At 36.0% G+C, this 17,325-nt stretch overlaps 4 protein-coding genes across 5 annotated transcripts; 3 read left to right on the forward strand and 1 right to left on the reverse strand.

Moving 5' to 3' along the window:
• The first annotated feature begins 1,790 nt into the window (after nucleotides 1-1,790).
• LOC121773574 (beclin-1-like protein) lies at nucleotides 1,791-6,159 on the forward strand. Its single transcript, XM_042170459.1, has 10 exons — nucleotides 1,791-2,059; nucleotides 2,524-2,888; nucleotides 3,051-3,221; nucleotides 3,544-3,668; nucleotides 3,858-3,906; nucleotides 4,119-4,277; nucleotides 4,360-4,445; nucleotides 4,663-4,734; nucleotides 5,155-5,304; nucleotides 5,617-6,159. The coding sequence occupies exons 1-10, from the start codon at nucleotides 1,798-1,800 to the stop codon at nucleotides 5,849-5,851; spliced, it is 1,674 nt and encodes a 557-aa protein (XP_042026393.1). The 5' UTR covers nucleotides 1,791-1,797; the 3' UTR covers nucleotides 5,852-6,159.
• Nucleotides 6,160-6,796: 637 nt separating this feature from the next.
• On the forward strand, nucleotides 6,797-7,375 carry LOC121774160 (non-specific lipid-transfer protein-like). Its single transcript, XM_042171072.1, has 2 exons — nucleotides 6,797-7,148; nucleotides 7,230-7,375. The coding sequence occupies exons 1-2, from the start codon at nucleotides 6,823-6,825 to the stop codon at nucleotides 7,234-7,236; spliced, it is 333 nt and encodes a 110-aa protein (XP_042027006.1). The 5' UTR covers nucleotides 6,797-6,822; the 3' UTR covers nucleotides 7,237-7,375.
• A 406-nt stretch (nucleotides 7,376-7,781) lies between these two features.
• LOC121775056 (long chain acyl-CoA synthetase 4-like) lies at nucleotides 7,782-11,318 on the forward strand. Its single transcript, XM_042172012.1, has 17 exons — nucleotides 7,782-7,991; nucleotides 8,064-8,127; nucleotides 8,216-8,305; nucleotides 8,395-8,500; nucleotides 8,634-8,710; nucleotides 8,789-8,828; nucleotides 8,909-9,003; nucleotides 9,087-9,254; nucleotides 9,355-9,465; nucleotides 9,555-9,642; nucleotides 9,714-9,780; nucleotides 9,885-9,960; nucleotides 10,041-10,158; nucleotides 10,252-10,497; nucleotides 10,600-10,739; nucleotides 10,807-10,989; nucleotides 11,071-11,318. The coding sequence occupies exons 1-17, from the start codon at nucleotides 7,837-7,839 to the stop codon at nucleotides 11,224-11,226; spliced, it is 1,980 nt and encodes a 659-aa protein (XP_042027946.1). The 5' UTR covers nucleotides 7,782-7,836; the 3' UTR covers nucleotides 11,227-11,318.
• A 112-nt stretch (nucleotides 11,319-11,430) lies between these two features.
• LOC121775058 lies at nucleotides 11,431-15,732 on the reverse strand. Of its 2 annotated transcripts, none has more exons than XM_042172014.1 (9): nucleotides 15,425-15,732; nucleotides 14,235-14,324; nucleotides 13,873-14,022; nucleotides 13,651-13,756; nucleotides 13,366-13,548; nucleotides 12,926-13,091; nucleotides 12,487-12,812; nucleotides 12,292-12,381; nucleotides 11,431-11,796 (listed from the first exon to the last, which is right to left on the reverse strand). In XM_042172014.1, exons 2-9 carry the CDS (start codon nucleotides 14,247-14,249, stop codon nucleotides 11,729-11,731), a joined length of 1,104 nt encoding a protein of 367 aa, XP_042027948.1. In that variant the 5' UTR covers nucleotides 14,250-14,324; nucleotides 15,425-15,732; the 3' UTR covers nucleotides 11,431-11,728. The 2 variants fall into 2 exon arrangements, with proteins under 2 accessions (XP_042027948.1, XP_042027947.1); XM_042172013.1 differs by having other exon boundaries at nucleotides 11,431-11,799.
• Nucleotides 15,733-17,325: the final 1,593 nt, after the last annotated feature.

Here is a 17,325-nt window from a genome sequence, read left to right on the forward strand (position 1 = left end):
TTCTAGAAATGTTTTTAGTAATTGAAGTATTTAAATTAAATAATTGAAAGGTGGTACCCTTGAGCATGTCCTTGCGGAAGAGTATGTGAGTGTTGTGCTCTTGGGAAAGAGCAAGGAGTAAAAAATTAATAAAAGTGGGTCTGAGCCCACGTCCATAATCTTTGGCAATAGTATGGATGGGGATGCTCTTAGAAATACGAGAGAGAGTTGCAGATTTGCCATGGTAGTTATTTTCCTTTTGGAAATTGTTTTCCAACAAAAACACTCCTACTCGGCGCCGAATGAGAGGATGGTGGCTGCGACAGAATTTCAGAATTAAGGAGTATCACATACTACTATATTGAATTTAAACACTATCGGTAGAAGAGTTTCAAAATTGGTTTTAAATTTTATGTGGATAATTTGGTTAAGGAAAATATTTCTTTTTTTGAAAAGAAAATTCTTTATTAAAAAAACTTGACATGTCTCGATCTCATATTTTAAAAAGTCAACAAATTTAATCTTCAATTTCAAAAAATATGTGAATTTAATCCATTTTTTTTTAAATCTCTCTTCATACTATACAATTATAATTGAGGCTTCGTGTTGTTTTCCATCCTAATCGACTATGTCATATACAATCAATGTTTTAAAAACCGAACCGGACCGGACCGGCCGGTTCGACCGGTCGGACCGCGAACCGGTACGTAGTCCGGTCCGATTCACCCCTTTAAACCACCACTGCATTGAACCGTTGTGAACCGGGTGGAACCGGCCGGTCGAACCGGTTGGACCGTGAACCGGAAACCGGTTTTCTATTTTTTTTTCAAAATTTTTAAAAATTTGTTGTTGGTAGAGGTTGAACTCATGAGTTCTCTTCTAATTAAGAAGACCTCTACCACTCCACCACATGGGTTCATTGAACAATTTGAACATTAAATATTTTTATACATTAACCATTAATTTTATCTACAAAAACTAATAATTCATTTTAATTTTATTATTCTTTAATATAATTGTTAATTATAATATATATAATTATCATCCTTTATATTTTAATGATGATCTACTTACCACCTATATTATTATTATTAGTACCATATAAGATTCATTATTTACTATAAATAAATTTTTTATATTACATACTTAATTTATATACCCTAGCTATTGACATTAATGAATAATCTTATCTAAACTAATTAATAAGTACTTAATTCGTATTTAATTATATATTATTTTATGAAATAAATTTTCTTAAATTAATATAAACATTATCTATTTTAATACATGAAATATTAAATTTTTTATCTAGTCTAACTAATATTAAATATATATATCTGAATATATTTACTAAATTTTAATATTATTTATATTTATACATCACTAATTATCTATAAGGTTTAATGTTTTGTGATGTATTATTAATTGTAAATCATTTACTAAATTTAATATATTTTTATATATATTTGCAACAGTAAAACGGTTAGACCGGTGGTTCGACCGGTTGGACCGATTGAACCGTGAACCAGTAACGTCGCCGGTTCGCTTGCCGGTCCGGTTTTTAAAACATTGTAGTATACAATTATAATAAAAAAGCTTTATGTTATTTTTCAATACATTTAATTAATTCATTTGTATAAATTTAAAATAAATTAATTCCCATTACTATTACGAATTAAATGTACACAAATCTTAATTAGGGTTAAAAATGGGTTAAATATACACAAATCTTAATTAAGAATAAAAAATTTAAAATACTCGTAAAACTTTATCTTTTTATTTTCTTTTATTTGTCCAAACTTTAGGGAAAATATTTCCATGGGATGCACGATATGTCACTATTCTTTTGCTTTGCGAACTAAGCAAATATTCATCATCCAAATTTTGATTGAAGAATTTCAAACTGATCGAGGGATACAGAAAATTCAATTTAATATGAAGAAAAACGGGAGCGCGAGCAACGTTTCTGATAAGGGTCGGATCCTCGACCCGAATCTCCCGCGGTTTCTCTGCCAGTACTGCCGCCAGAGTCTCTGCATCGTCGGCGTGGATTCCTATGCCGACAGATTCCCCGGCTCAGGTTTCAATTTTATGATTCTCGTGTTTCAATTTTTGTTCTTTTTGTTTTTTTCACTCGAGTTGATTGTCGAAATTGTGGTTGATGGAATATTCTATTTAGATTGTACAGTGATGGAGAACGGGATTGTGGAAAAAATGCTTAATTTTTAGCTAAACTGGTTGTTTTCTTTGTATTTACTTTTTCGAGTGATCGAGATTTTGTTTGAGCAGGATGGATTGACAAGGTTGTAGTTTAGTGCATTGTTTGTAAAGTATGTGCTTTATTGTGCTTCTAGGGCATAGCTATGATGTGTAGTTGCTTTAGCTCATATGTGAATTTAGCATTATTTTTCTCTCCTAGTTCGATTTTTGTCAACTATGTAGATGAAGCCCTCTTCTATCGGAACTGCCAAAGATATAGTTTTATTTAGGTGCAAGTTGATAAGTATATGTATTCTGCATTGAGATTTTTGGTGTGTTGTGCAGGTATGCAAGGTTCTTCAATCCTTGGAACTGGTAGTGTTTCTGGTTCAACACGTATGGACCACTCATTTGTTGTGTTGCCAAAGCAAAGAAATCAGACCCCAGGGGTTCCTCCTCGCCCCCGTGGTGGAGCAATGAACCCAGATGCTAGCCAGTCTGGGAAGGCAATAGATGAGTCATTTGTTGTGTTACCTCCGCCAGCTGCTTCAGTGTATAAATCGGAACCTGGAGGTGATGGAGGTGGGACCAACTTGTCATCACCTGAGGGTGGACCCACTAGCTCCCCTACACAACCACACAATTCAGGCTTCCATTCCACAATAACAGTCCTAAATCGTGCATTTGATATTGCCACTACACAAACACAGGTGCACATAATATATTATATTCATGTTTATTGCAAAAGTTTGTGGCACGTTGTGTATGATTCCACATTGTACTATTCTGACTTCAAACATTTCATGTTCCGCGTGTGGCATGTAATTAACAATTTCCATAACTCCTTTATGTTTTGTACATCTTATGTTCAGGTTGAGCAGCCTATGTGCCTGGAGTGCATGCGTGTTTTGTCTGATAAACTTGATAAGGAGGTTGAAGATGTGAATAGGGACATAAAATCATATGAAATATGTCTTCAAAGATTGGAAGGAGAAGCCAAAACTGTGCTCAGCGAACCAGAGTTTCTTAAGGAGAAACTGAAGGTGCTAATTCTATGATCATATTGAAATCAGTATGTCGTGTTTGTTTTGTATATGTGAATTTTATGGAGCTCAATGCTTTATATGCTTACCAGTTTGTCTTTCATCTAGCAGAATGTTCAACTTATTTGTTGATGTTAAATCTTCATGATCGAAATCCACGGTAGATCATGCTTAAGTATCTCCAGAAATTATGTAATCAATGTCAAAGGGGAAATAGTTAATCACTTTATGCTGTATGTACTGAGTTTTTAAGGCAAGTGTGCCTTTTAGTATCTAACTAGAATTCAAAGACTGATTATGTCATATTTGGTTAACTTATAAGATAGAAGAGGAAGAACGAAAGCTCGAAGCAGCAATTGCAGAAACAGAGAAACAATGCGCTGAAGTAACTGCTGAACTAAATGAGCTGGAGTTGAAATCTAGCCGGTTCAAAGAGTTAGAAGAGCGGTAATGCCAAATTGCCAATAAACTTCCTTATATTATTCTGAGACATGTGTCTTTGAGTTGTTTCTGTGGTGATGTCTGAGAAAAATGTGCATATTTTTTATCGTTCATTCTTCTTCGTTTTCCATTTCTTTGTTGCCATATTTCTTGCAATTCCTTTGGATTATTCATATTGTGTTCTATCTTTTACAGGTACTGGCAGGAGTTCAATAACTTCCAGTTTCAGTTGATCTCTCATCAGGTTTGTCTCAGTAGCTCCTCTTGAGTCTTAGTTTCTGATCATGCTCTTCCTTGCAGTCACTCCGTATGGGCATTATACTTCCCATGCTTCCTTAAGATTAGAAGATAGAGATGCTTGAAAAGAAAAGATCCCTTCTCCTATCTGTCCTATATTTTTTTTCTCTCAGAAATATGTTCTGCAAAATTATTTAGCTTCAAATGTATGGTTGCTAGGAAGAGCGGGATGCAATTCTGGCAAAGATTGAGATCTCACAAGCTCACTTAGAGCAGTTGAAGCGCACCAATGTGCTAAATGACGCCTTCCCGATCTGGTATGATGGAGAATTTGGAACTATCAACAACTTTCGCCTGGGAAGACTTCCTAAAGTTCAGGTATATTAATATTGTAAATGAATAATGTTATTTTTTTCTTTAAATGTCCACCTTTTTCACCTGGCCTGTGGAATATTGTTAGGTTGAGTGGGATGAGATAAATGCTGCTTGGGGGCAAGCTTGTCTTCTCCTTCATATGATGGCACAATACTTCAGACCAAAGTTTCTGTATCCTTCTATAATATCAAATGTCTGCATATTATTTTCTGATGTTCTACTTTGTAAAAGTATTAAGTGTCTAGCAACAAACTTTGAGTTCAAACTTTTATGTTACCTTCCTGGTTTATCCTTTATTTTCTGCTCAAGCATATCTGAGTTATTTTCATAGAACTGAAATCTCTGCCTTCTTAATGGTTATTCCTTATTCCTTAATTCTTGCTTTCAGATATCGCATTAAAATAGTTCCAATGGGAAGTTATCCTCGCATAATGGACAGCAGCAACAATACTTATGAACTGTAAGTTGGAAATGATGCCCACATCTGTTCACCAAATTTGACATTATTCTTTGGCCACATCCAAAAGGGTAGTAAAACATTGATAAAACTTTGTAGTGAGGTTGATTATTGTGTATATCATAAATTCATAATGATTCATGCTGTCAGAATCCAATAATTCCAATTGCATCTTTATTCTGCAACCTTCTCTGGATCTAATGTCTAATTGTAGACCGTGCCTTTAGTTCCATTTATTTGTGCATATCTAGGTATATTTCTCATTCTTTCTTAAACCTTATAGATGTAGCCTGCCATTTTTAAACAAAATTGCTGCTCTTTTTTTAACAGGACAGTGGACACATGGTTTGCTGTATATTTCATTAAGCACAAGTGCTTGATCTCACTTGCATATTGACACATCTAATGCTAATTATTTCCCAGCTTTGGCCCTGTGAATGTATTCTGGAGCACTCGTTATGACAAAGCTATGACATTATTCTTAACGTGTCTAAAGGAGTTTGCGGAATTCGCAAACTCAAAGGATAAGGGAAACAACATACCTCCAGAGAAATGTTTCAAGCTTCCTTACAAGTAAGTTGATTTGCATATACATGTATTTCATTGGTGGTATCATTTAACTGTTCATTCAAACATTTCAAGTAGCTACTAGCTACTGAATTCGTAAAATCAGAAGCATCCCCAATCTCAAGAAACACATACCATGCTGCCAGAAATGCTGCAGTCTCTAGTTTCCTCTGCTGATTCTCGTTAAGCTGGCATAATTTATTGTGCTTGCTTAGTCGGGCCTAAAATTACTTTTAAAGCTTAATGAGAACAATGATGTTGTGCGAGAGCTTTTACCAATCTACTCTGGTTTCTGACTTTCACATGATGTATTCACAGAATTGAGAATGACAAAGTGGAAAATTACTCGATAACACAGAGCTTCAACAAGCAGGAGTATTGGACCAAGGCTCTTAAATACACCCTTTGTGATCTCAAATGGGCTCTCTACTGGTTTGTTGGGAATACAAACTTCCAGCCGCTCACTGCCTCCGTAGCAACCCATACCGACGTCTCAAGCGCTGGGTCGATCTACAGTAAACGACCAGCCGATACCAGGTTACAGTCAAAGTAAATCATCTGCTGATATAGTAAGGTTAGAGACCAGAATGGTTGTACAGTGCACAATGTGATTAAAGCAGCTGTTATATAAATAAGCGTAGCAACTCCAACTTGTACCGCAAATGCAGTCTCTGAGTTGCTAGCACAGTGTAATCTTACTTCTTCTCTGTTGACATGATAAGATTGCTCTAATTTTAATAGTTTTCGTTGTTTGAATTCATCATGCTCGATTTAGTAATCGAGCTGTGATTTGATCTGATTTGTAATAGTTGAAAGGAACCAGATAAGTTATCCTAGTGTTTAACTCGAAATTTATGATAACCTTACTGTATATCATATCCGTACTTATTATGGTTAATAAGCTTCTCTCAAAGAATGCTTCTCTACCGATATATTTTTACATCCCACAACAGATCGCTTAACCCTGTTTATCTTTGGGTTAAGAACGCTCAACGGTGAGCTATTACGCACTCTTTCAAGGGTGGCTGCTTCTAGCCGAACCTCATGTGGTAGAATTGTCATTAGCCGAGTTAGGCGCCAGTTTTTGTAGCCATACAACAAGCCTTGGTTATATGTATTCACACAAAAGGCTAGGGATAAGTGACTTGCACACCCAAAAAACGGCCATGCCAGTTTTTGGGCTGGGCTGGGCCGGGCTGTATCCCGATTGGCTCAGGCTGTAATGAAAGCTAACTTGATATACGGCAGCAATTACTTATTGATTAAAAGTTCGATGATATGCAACTATGTCGAGATTGAAAAGGGTGAAATTTACAAATCAGATAGTAGTAAATCAAACGAAACCATGTTTTCTTGAATTCTGGCACAACGCAAAAAAGGTGACAATCGGAGGATCATGCAAATACCACATAAAGAAAGCCACACAAGAAACATAGTATCACTAAACAAACTCAACTAACTAACTAAAACATATGTAGCTAACTATATAAGCCTCTCTGGAAACTCCTCTGTTTCCACATCAAAATGAGTCGCTTCCTTCACATACTTGCCCTCCTCTTGTTCGTCTCAAAATACGTCGTCTCTGCTCCTTCATGTGTGCTGGTTGTGAAGGACGTAGCGCCTTGCCTCGAGTACCTGCAGGGAAAAGGAGCCTCCCCTGAGTGCTGCCAAGGGGTGAATGATTTACGTGGCTACGCTAAAACCAAAGAAGATCGAACCGCTATTTGTAGCTGTGTGAAGCAAGCGCTTTCTTCCTATAAGTATGATCCCAAGCTTATCCCTCTTCTTCCTAAGAAATGTGGATCAAACCTTGAGTTACCACCCGTTGATAAAGACTATGATTGCTCCAAGTAAGCAACAATTTTCTCTGCTTTTTTTTAACCATGTTCAAATTTACTTTTGACTGTGATTTGTTTGGATGATAATTGCAGGGCCTAGATTATGAAGATGGAGATATGATTTGGTGGAGGAGACAAATCTTTAGTTGTTTGGGAAAAATAAATAAATCAAACAAGTTGTAATATGATGATGTAATAGATCCTGTTGAGATGGGGAATAAACATTTGGATAAAAGATATTTGCCTTCTCCTTTTCTTCTTTTTACATGTATAAACAGTGCTTATGCCTTATGAATTATACTAATATGAGGAAAAAGTAAACCAACAAGAGAATATTAATATTGGTGATGATAAAAAGGGCTTGATCAGATTTACCTAACATTTATGGAACTTAACAAATATATCTGCTGTATTTTTAATTTTAATTTTAATTTTAATTTTTTAGCTACATTATCTCATGTAAGCCGAGATGAATTATTCGTATGCATGGACGAAACATCTGTTTCCTTCTTCTTGAAGCAAACTACTGTCAATTTATTGTTGGGTGGTTGGCTTTGAAAAAAAATAAAAACAGAAACTTATGTTTTGGTCACCAAGAATCTTGAAAAGGCTCCACTGAAGTTTCAGTTTATCCATCCTATAAGAAGGCAGTTTTAATACTCAACTTTTGCATACAAAAAAACTAGAGAGGGAGAGAGAGATGGCAGAAAGTAAGAAGTTCATCGTAGAGATTGAGAAGGCAAGAGAAGCTAAAGATGGGAAGCCATCAATCGGGCCGGTTTACAGAAACGCGATTGTCAAAGATGGATTCAGACCGTTGCCACAAGGCCTCGAGAGCTGCTGGGATAGTTTCTGGTGAGGACTTTATCAGTATACAAAATAGAGAAAATAGCAATAATTACTTGATAATGTTTGCAAATTTTGCAGCCAATCTGTGGAGAAATACCCCAATAACCAAATGCTTGGTGAAAGAGAAATGGTAGATGGAAAGGTATTAGTATAAGGAGATTTTTGAGGCATTTTCTCAAAAAATGTTTTGTATTTCAACTGTCACAGTTTGTTTAAGCATGTTTTGGCAGGCGGGCCAATACGTTTGGTTAACTTATAAAGAAGTGTACGATTTAGTCCTAGCAGTCGGTGCATCTGTCCGTTCTTGTGGTGTCACTCAAGTAAGAATTTTCACATATATTCTACCAAATGTTGAGCTCAAGATAAAAATTTATGCTAAATTATGACAGAAGTTTCTAAACATATGCAGGGTGACAAATGTGGCATCTATGGTGCAAATTGCACGCGTTGGGTTGTAAGCATGCAGGCATGCAATGCACATGGTCTCTACTGTGTGCCATTATACGACACTCTAGGTAAGCTCCGCGCCATCTCCTTCACTGTTCTTCCAAAATCAACACAGAAAAGTAGTTGCATATTTTACGACACTATGGTATTGAGTTTTTGACTAATTTTGGGCTCTCCCGCCTCTTCTATGTTTTACTTCAGGTGCTGGTGCAGTGGAATACATCATCTGCCATGCTGAGATCTCAATTGCATTCGTAGAAGAAACCAAAATCTCTGAGGTAATGCAGTTTTTTTTACACTTTTTCCTTGTTTACTTGTGGAAAATAAATGACTGGTCTTAATCATCAATGCTGCAGCTTTTGAAAACATTTCCCAGCTCTGAAAATTACTTGAAAAGTAAGTTTTTTTTTTTTGAATTTTGTATGTGTGTGTGTTTTTTGAATGATACATAATCAGAAACTCGCAACATACTATAGCTATTGTAAGCTTTGGAGAGGTAACTCAAGAAGAAAGGGAGGTTGCTGCAAATTTTGGCACAAATATATATTCTTGGAGTGAATTTTTGCTTCTGGTACAATTCCTCTAGGCCTAATAAACTTCTTCTTCATGATTTCCAAACAAGAGTTTTATTGTAATACGATGCGGCTTTCTCAGGGAAAGAGCAAGAAATACGACATCCCGGTGAAGAAAAAAACCGATATCTGCACAATAATGTACACTAGTGGGACAACAGGCGATCCAAAGGGAGTGATGATCTCAAATGAGAGCATTCTGTCAGTTATTTCTGGAGTGAATCACCATTTAGAGAGCATAAATGAAGAAGTGTGACATTTTTATACTTTTTTATGTATAGAAATATATAATTTGGTACACAAGATAGCATAATAATTTCTTCTATTTACCTATTCTCTTGCATTCACAGTTCAGCGAGGCAGATGTGTTCCTTTCCTATCTCCCACTGGCGCATATATTTGACCGCGTTATTGAAGAACTGTTCATCTCAAAGGGCGCCTCGATTGGATTCTGGCATAAGGTGAGGTTTTAGAAAATAGAAAAAAATCAAAGTAGACTGCAGCATCTCTTGAAATTATCTTATCTGATGTTAGTGAGTGGTCTCATCAGGATATCAAGAAGCTTCTGGACGACATCAAAGAGCTCAAACCGACAGTCCTATGTGCTGTTCCGCGCGTTCTAGACAAGATATACACAGGTATAACAAATCATGTCCTAAAATCTTGAAAGAGTAGAAGCTCATGTAGAATGATTTGGCCAACTGTATAGGATTGATGGAGAAGATTTCTTCGGCTGGTGTAATCAGACAAACACTCTTCAACGCGGCCTATGCCTAGTAAGTACCGAATGTGCTCGCTCCATTTATCCACTTAAAGAATTTGAACAAAACTTTAATAGTAGTTCTTACATATAACACTGCATTTGAAAAAAAATATGCAGCAAGCTGCATAACATGAGCAAAGGGTACAAGCATTCCGTGGCAGCTCCAAAAATCGACAAACTTGTATTCAAGAAGGTAATTTAATTGTACAATGCAAAGTATTAACTTTTCTGTCGCCTTCAAATTCTACAAACTTACTACACCCTAATATACAGGTCCGAGAAGGCCTAGGAGGAAAACTGCGCCTTATCCTATCTGGAGCAGCGCCTCTCTCTCCCAACGTGGAGACATATCTACGCGTTGTTACCTGTGCTCATGTTTTACAAGGATATGGTAGATTGGGCGGATAAAATTTTTATGATTACTATAAAAGTCACAAAATTGTGTGTTTAAGAATTGTGACAAAACAGTGGTAATGTGATGCAGGTTTGACAGAAACCTGTGCAGGATCGTTCGTTGCAAGGCCAGATGAGCTAAGTATGGTGGCCACAGTTGGCCCTCCCCTCCCAGTTGTAGACATACGCCTAGAATCTATTCCTGATATGGAATATAACGCACTATCTTCAACATCTCGTGGAGAGATATGCACAAGAGGGAAATGCTTGTTCTCTGGTTACTACAAGCGCGAAGATCTCACCAAGGAGGTCATGATTGATGGATGGTTCCACACAGGTAGGTAGACAGATTCACTAGCTAGCTAGTTCCAAAATCATTCAAGATTCTTGAAAAAACACCTCGGCGTTTTAGTACTAATAAGGCAAAGCATTACCACAGGGGATGTTGGTGAATGGCAGCCAGATGGGAGCATGAAGATCATTGACAGGAAGAAGAATATTTTCAAGCTCTCACAGGGGGAGTACGTGTCAATCGAGAACTTGGAAGGCATCTATTCCCTAGCATCCACCATAGACTCGGTAAGCTCTCTCCTATATCACAATTCTTTTGTATGATCAGATTATTCTGATGCATGTTTATCAACAGATATGGATATATGGCAGCAGCTACGAGTCATTCCTCGTTGCTGTTGTCAACCCCAACCTCGATTCCCTTGAGAGTTGGGCTGAAGAGAACAAGGTTGATGGAGATGTTAGTGCCATATGCAGAGATACAAGAGCTATAGACTACATTCTTGCAGAGCTGACAAAGACTGGGAAAGAGAACAAGGTTTGTCTCTGACCATGATTGTTGAAGAAGGAAGATAATAGGATTTTTTTTTGAGAAAAATGATGTTTTTTCCTTTTGCAGTTGAAGGGATTTGAGTTTATCAAAGGCGTGTATCTAGAGCCGGTGCCATTTGACATGGAACGCGATCTTATAACTCCCACTTACAAGAAGAAGAGGAACAAGTTTCTCAAGTATTACCAGAAGCCCATTGAAGATATGTACAAGAACACCAAATGAGAGAGATACAGAGAAGAGTCTGATTTATGTACCTTTTAGAATAGATCAGAAAACAAACCAGTCATCTCAAATACCATGCATTTACACCTCTACAACATCTTCATAACATCATCACTATACACGTAACATATGAAATGAAACACAAAAACACGGCCAAAATGCAATAACATTATTCCAGTACAGAAAAATAAAGTAAGCACAGCATGATAAAACCTTGGTTTATAAAAAACTGTGGTGCGAAAATCCATCAAAACATGAAATTAGGACAACAACATCCACCACAAAAGGGTGGGAACTAAAACGCCTGCTTCTACAACGCCAACAGAGATGGAGCGGTTAATGTTATCCGATATCTCTGGTGGTGTCTAAAAGTTATTATAACCTAGGCCCTCATCGTTGTATCCTAATATAGATAAAGATTGTTTCCTTTAATGATTTTATTGTAAACATAACCTCAACTTAGACTAAAGTTTGGCAAACTTCAGCAAACTGAGGTCCCCAGCTACGACTTCTCCTCGTCTGATGGTGGGCATTGCCCTGGCACAGAATCAGAATCGACAAAGAACTCCTCTACTGAAACAAAGGCAGACACGAGTAAGGAACCAGTTGTAGTATTCAAAGCAAACATGATAGCCATATAAGATAGAGATTCACTTAACCCAAAACCATGATCAAAGGTAAAGCGTTGATTCACTTATATGCTTACACACTTTCGTGTGAACCAATGTGGGATGTATCAAAGCATTAGGTCAAATGAAATGAACGGCTATATACAAGAAATGTCTATAAAACTAGAAATGCACCCACATATAGGCCTTCTACACTACACTTTGGGGGTTCAAATAAATTGCAGCTTGCAAATGGTACCAAATGAACAGACTAGAAAGGTACGTTCATGCAGTTGGGAATACAAAAAAGAGTTATTGCCTACAACGTTAACTTTTGAAGATCATTAAGGTTTTTCGTGGAAGGTATCATCAAGTCGCACTTCTATGTCATACATGATCCAAAACAACGTTTTGATCTACAAAGGGAAGTCGAGCAAAGGGCAATTTTGGTACTCACCTATATCCTCTTGTTCTGGAGAATCAAGTAGAATATCGGAATCAGAAGGCAAAAATGGAGAGCCGGGATAGTTTCCGAGAGCTCCTAAATCTGAGTATATTATTTTTTAACAACAAGAATCACATAAAATATGAGAACTCAGGATCATTACAGTCTTGTATTAACAAATAAGATTTCAAACTAAACAGAAATTACCTCCCAAGTTTGATAAATCTGCTGTCAGGTCTGAAAGACTAAAATTCCAGGGAATCTGAGCCAAGGACCTGAGGGAATCTCTGGAATTTCCAACTCCATTATCCGGAGGGAGCTGCAGTCCTACTGAACTTGCCACATCAGATGTAAAAGCAGTGTCAAGTGCTGAAGCATCAACCCCCATGCCTGATATTTCCGATGTGCTAAACGGGAAATGGCCGCTTGATGCCACTGATGTAGGGCTTACAGGTATATCCGACATCGAGGACATCGCATTGTTTGGTGGCATAATTGGGGATACATCGGATGTATTTGTGTCAATCACCATACTGCAGAGAAAGGATGAGAGCAAGAAGTCATCAAAACAAAATTCTGAAACTTGAGAATTATTTTCATACCCCAACCTCTAAACAAGAAAATGAAGTTCAGAATAATGACTCACTCGTTCCCAGAGTTCATTCGCATAGGATGAAAATTTCCCGGGGCAGGAACACCATTGACAATGTGACAGCTAGATGTTGAATAGCCCATAGGGTCGATATGAGGTTGACCGGTAGCTGGAACGGGAGGATGCTGTATAACAGGGTATCCCATTGGCAAGTTGGTGACTGCACTGCAAAGAAGTGACAGTGAATAATGATGATGATAAAATATAGGAAATACAACACGAGACCATTGTTCCAGTTGGTTGTTGACTTGTTTCCTTGTTTTTTCTTGTATAATATCCTACTCTATTTGAATATACAGCCATCAGATGGTAAAGACCAAACGAGGCAACTTTAATTCGTCTCTAAACCTTCCCAAATGAATCTTTCGGATGGGACTAAAGAAAAATGTCACAAATTGTGGTTAAGATGCTCCAAATCAGAAGAAAAGGTTTACCAGGCATTGGATGGATTCCGTTCTGCATGGGAGCTAATGGAACCTTCGGAGGTACGGGGTATTTCATTAGATGATACTGATGCTCTAGCAAGTGGTTGAATAAGATTATTTGTTTCTTCAACTTAAGCCTTATGTAGTAGGATCGGAAGAAATCAGCATTTTCTTCCTCTAACTTCTGCCACACTGTCAATAGAGAGAAATATATTGGTAAACGAGTAAATAGATTTAAGCCATTATAACTATGGTACAATGTCTAATTAACAACGCGTTAAACAGAATACCTACCTAATGTTGTGAAACCAGGATCTATTCTAGCACGATTGAGTAGGGTCTTTACCACCTCATCTCTATTCATGTACAGCTGTAGACATCGTTCTATTAGATTCTGCACCTACAGCACAATAAAACAACAAAAAATCAATATGCAGCTCAGAATTAATTGTTGAAGCCGTAAGGAGAGGAGGAAAAGAGAGACGGGAAAAAGAATCGAGAAAACTATAGCCTTACAAGTTCGATATCCTCACGGGATACTTTTCTGTTGTCATTGCTTGATGCCGAGACTGAACCTGAGTCTGGTATAGCCGCCTCTGTGGCATTTGGCGGCTCAGTTTGGGAATCATGTGAAACAATATTAGGCTTGATGTCCTGCTGTTGATCCTGAGAAGACAAAAAAAGAATGATAGATCATGCATGAGGATAAGCATGAAATGGAACAAAAATAACTCAAACTTAATAAGTGAAAATCTAGACACCACATCACACGTATTATATGGCATAGTAATCTGAAACACTTTTTTGTAATAACTTTGGTAACACTTCTTATATCCTTCATAAAGTAGAAAATGATTATTAAAATGCAAGAGTTCAACCTGAACGTTCTTCATTTTAACAACAAGCAAGACGGGACCAGTTTTTCATGAAGCTGTATAATCCTACGGTGCTATTGCTCCACTCTCTACCTGAAACAGAAAATTCAAGTGTTAACTAGTTTTTACATCCATTGTCACTTGCCAGTGGCCACTTATAGAGAAAAGCACAGTTACCATATCTGGGTCAATACAGATTCTTTTAGGACTCATTTGATCAAAATGCAGTTCGAGGAATATGAAAATGACAACAGGCTGAAGTAAGAAAAGTATGTTCAAGCAATCCACTACTACTAATTTATGAAAGCTGCACTGGTGCCATACAGATCATGCCCGGGCTTAAGAGATTCGGTAATCCTCATTAATACTAACAAACAACAATCTTGGCCTTCATTCTCTAAGTAGAATTATTCCATTATTCAATTCCAGAGATTTCAAAGCACTATAGCATACAACTTACACAAGATATTTATCCAATCTAGATTGAAAAGAAATAAGCTACTCTCTTGCATCTGAAAATCTCAACATTAACAACACCACTACCTTCAACCATACAAATTACATCGTTGAACAAGAATCCAGAAAGGAAAAAGGCCAGTGAACTATTTATGCGAGGAACTAAATTACTGATGAAAGCACTACCAATAGAATTTCGTTTTTCCCCAGTTAACCAAAAATTCTACTACATCCTAAAAAGAATATACATTGGCCTCGGTGAATTACTTTGGCAGAACTTAAGAGAAAAGATTTGGCGCATTTTAAACCAAGATTCAAACTTTAAAATGGAAATCAGTTACTTTCATTAATTCAACCAGAAAAAATAAGCAACTTCATTAAATAGCACTTCCACAGCAAAAAGATGTGGCAAAATTCAGAAAATTTCATAATCCAAAGCTGGCTATCAAATCTGTCCTATCTAATACTTGATTCTACTTGATAAATTATAAATGTAGACTGGTTTTGTGAACCAAAATACACAAATTTACCAGCTCATTCTTATAAAAGATCCACATAATCTAAAAGGCGTATGTCATCACCGAATTATAGAAAATAATTATAAAATAAGTTATTTACCTTTTGAAGAAACTTTCAACTTCAAACGCCTAAAAGATCCAAACTTTATTATTTTTTTGACAAATTATGCACACCCAGTTTATAAAAAAAGTAGATTTAATCAGGACAAAGAAACTTACGAGCTGAACCAAGAACACTGAGATGAGCAAGGAGGTCACTGAAAAGTTTCAGACTTGAAGGTGTACTTCAAAACTAAAAGTTCAAGAAATCTCCTCCTCTGGAGTCCATCTAAAGTTGCATTCTTGCAGAAAACTTGAATTGGTTATATAATGAGAGAAAATTTGAAGAGGCAAAATTAGAATTGAGGGAGAGGAAACTAAGAAAGTAGTGGTTGGTCAGAATCATGGAGGATTTTGCCTTTGGTAAAAATGGTGGATATGCTGAATCTTGTGAGGGGTTTTATTGTGGTTTAGTTGTTGTTGTCATAAAGGTGAGTGAGAAAGCGAGACTTATATAGACTTGTGAACAGTAGAAAGTGAAGGTGGGAGAGTAAAATTGGACAAAGATAATCTCAAGTTTTATATTAGTAATCTTCAGTTCTCTATTAAAAGAGATATTTATATTTTATTGTATACAAGATTTTACAAAATGATAGAAATAGAATAATGTAGGGGAGAAAATAAAATAGAGATAAAAATAAATAATAAAATAAGAAATAGTAAAGATGTTTTTATGCTAAATAATTATATGTGTTTATTTAGGTGAAATATCCTAAAAAAAATATGAGTCAATTATAATGAATTAGAGATAGTAATAGATTGCGTCCTGGTGTAGTCATGATATACATTTACTATTCACATATCAATTACTTTTAATTCATATTATACTTGCCAGTAAAATACGCGTGAATTTGATACCTTATAATGCTTGCCAGCGATAAATGACAATAATATACATTACGATACACGTGATTTTGATACCAAGTAGTGCTTGCCAGCGATAAATCGACAAATCATATTATACATTATGATACGCGTGATTTTGATACTCAGTGCTTGCCAGCGATAAATCGGCAAATCCTATTATACATTATGATACGCGTGATTTTGATACCCATAGTGCTTGCCAGCGATAAATCGAAAAATCATATTATACATTATGATACGCGTGATTTTGATACCCTATAGTGTTTACCAGCGATGAATCGATAAATCGTATAATACATTATGATACGTCTTGAAAAGTTGGTAAATTATATGACTATAAGTATATCTTTAATTATTAGAAGTATAGAAGTTTTATATTTAAATTTTAAAAGTAAATGTCTATTTTTAAATATCATCTTTATTTCATCTGTATTTATAGAGTCTTATTTGGAAATAAGTTCTTATAAATTTGAGGGGAGTTATTCTGTTTAGTTGTTGTTGACTTGTTGTCATAAAGGTGAGTGAGAGAGCGAGACTTGATAGGCTTGTGAATAGTAAAGAGTGAAGGTGTGAGCTAGTAAAACTGGACTGAGATAATATGTAGTACTAGTTTTACTGTTATAGAGTCAATATTAGTACTCCTCAGTCCAATTAAAAAAGAGATAATATGTACTATCTCAGTCCTAATTAAGTTGAGTTAAAATTTTTTGGCACGGAGGAGATTAGAAATTGTGTTAAAAAAGTAGAAGAGGGAGAATAAAGTAAGAAATATAGTAAAATGAGTGATGAGATAAAGTAAGAGTGATGGGATGCTTTATTTTTTATCAGAAAAAGAAATAATGCAATTTAATTGGAATATCTCAAAAAGGTATATGATTCAACTTAGTTGGAGGGGGAATACTAGCTTTGTTGTTATAGAATCAATATTAGTACTCAGTCTATTAAAAGAGAGACATTTTCTTGGGCATGAGATTATAAAAAATTATACACCCAGAATAAGTTAAGTGAAAATAAAATAATGTAGGAGAAAAAATAAAATAGAGAAGTCAAGAAATAGGAGATAGTAATAGAGATGTTTTTTTTGCTAAAAAATATAATAAGTCCATGTAAATGAGACATAAGAAAAACGAAATTTTAATGAATTTGGAGAAAGT

The sequence above is a fragment of the Salvia splendens genome, chromosome 17, assembly GCF_004379255.2.
Source record: "Salvia splendens isolate huo1 chromosome 17, SspV2, whole genome shotgun sequence".
Taxonomy (NCBI): Eukaryota; Viridiplantae; Streptophyta; class Magnoliopsida; order Lamiales; family Lamiaceae; genus Salvia; species Salvia splendens.

Excerpts from the sequence above, each read along its gene's own strand:
- LOC121773574 (XM_042170459.1), top strand. The coding sequence starts at position 1,798 with ATGGGATGCACGATATGTCACTATTCTTTTGCTTTGCGAACTAAGCAA. Across the intron at positions 2,889-3,050 it reads TTGCCACTACACAAACACAG|GTTGAGCAGCCTATGTGCCT; the intron begins GTGCACATAATA and ends TCTTATGTTCAG. Across the intron at positions 4,446-4,662 it reads TACTTCAGACCAAAGTTTCT|ATATCGCATTAAAATAGTTC; the intron begins GTATCCTTCTAT and ends TCTTGCTTTCAG.
- LOC121774160 (XM_042171072.1), top strand. The coding sequence starts at position 6,823 with ATGAGTCGCTTCCTTCACATACTTGCCCTCCTCTTGTTCGTCTCAAAA.
- LOC121775056 (XM_042172012.1), top strand. The coding sequence starts at position 7,837 with ATGGCAGAAAGTAAGAAGTTCATCGTAGAGATTGAGAAGGCAAGAGAA. Across the intron at positions 8,128-8,215 it reads GAGAAATGGTAGATGGAAAG|GCGGGCCAATACGTTTGGTT; the intron begins GTATTAGTATAA and ends ATGTTTTGGCAG. Across the intron at positions 9,255-9,354 it reads TAGAGAGCATAAATGAAGAA|TTCAGCGAGGCAGATGTGTT; the intron begins GTGTGACATTTT and ends TTGCATTCACAG.
- LOC121775058 (XM_042172013.1), bottom strand. Across the intron at positions 13,549-13,650 it reads TCCTGGTTTCACAACATTAG|TGTGGCAGAAGTTAGAGGAA; the intron begins GTAGGTATTCTG and ends CTCTATTGACAG. Across the intron at positions 12,382-12,486 it reads AGATTTATCAAACTTGGGAG|ATTTAGGAGCTCTCGGAAAC; the intron begins GTAATTTCTGTT and ends TAATATACTCAG.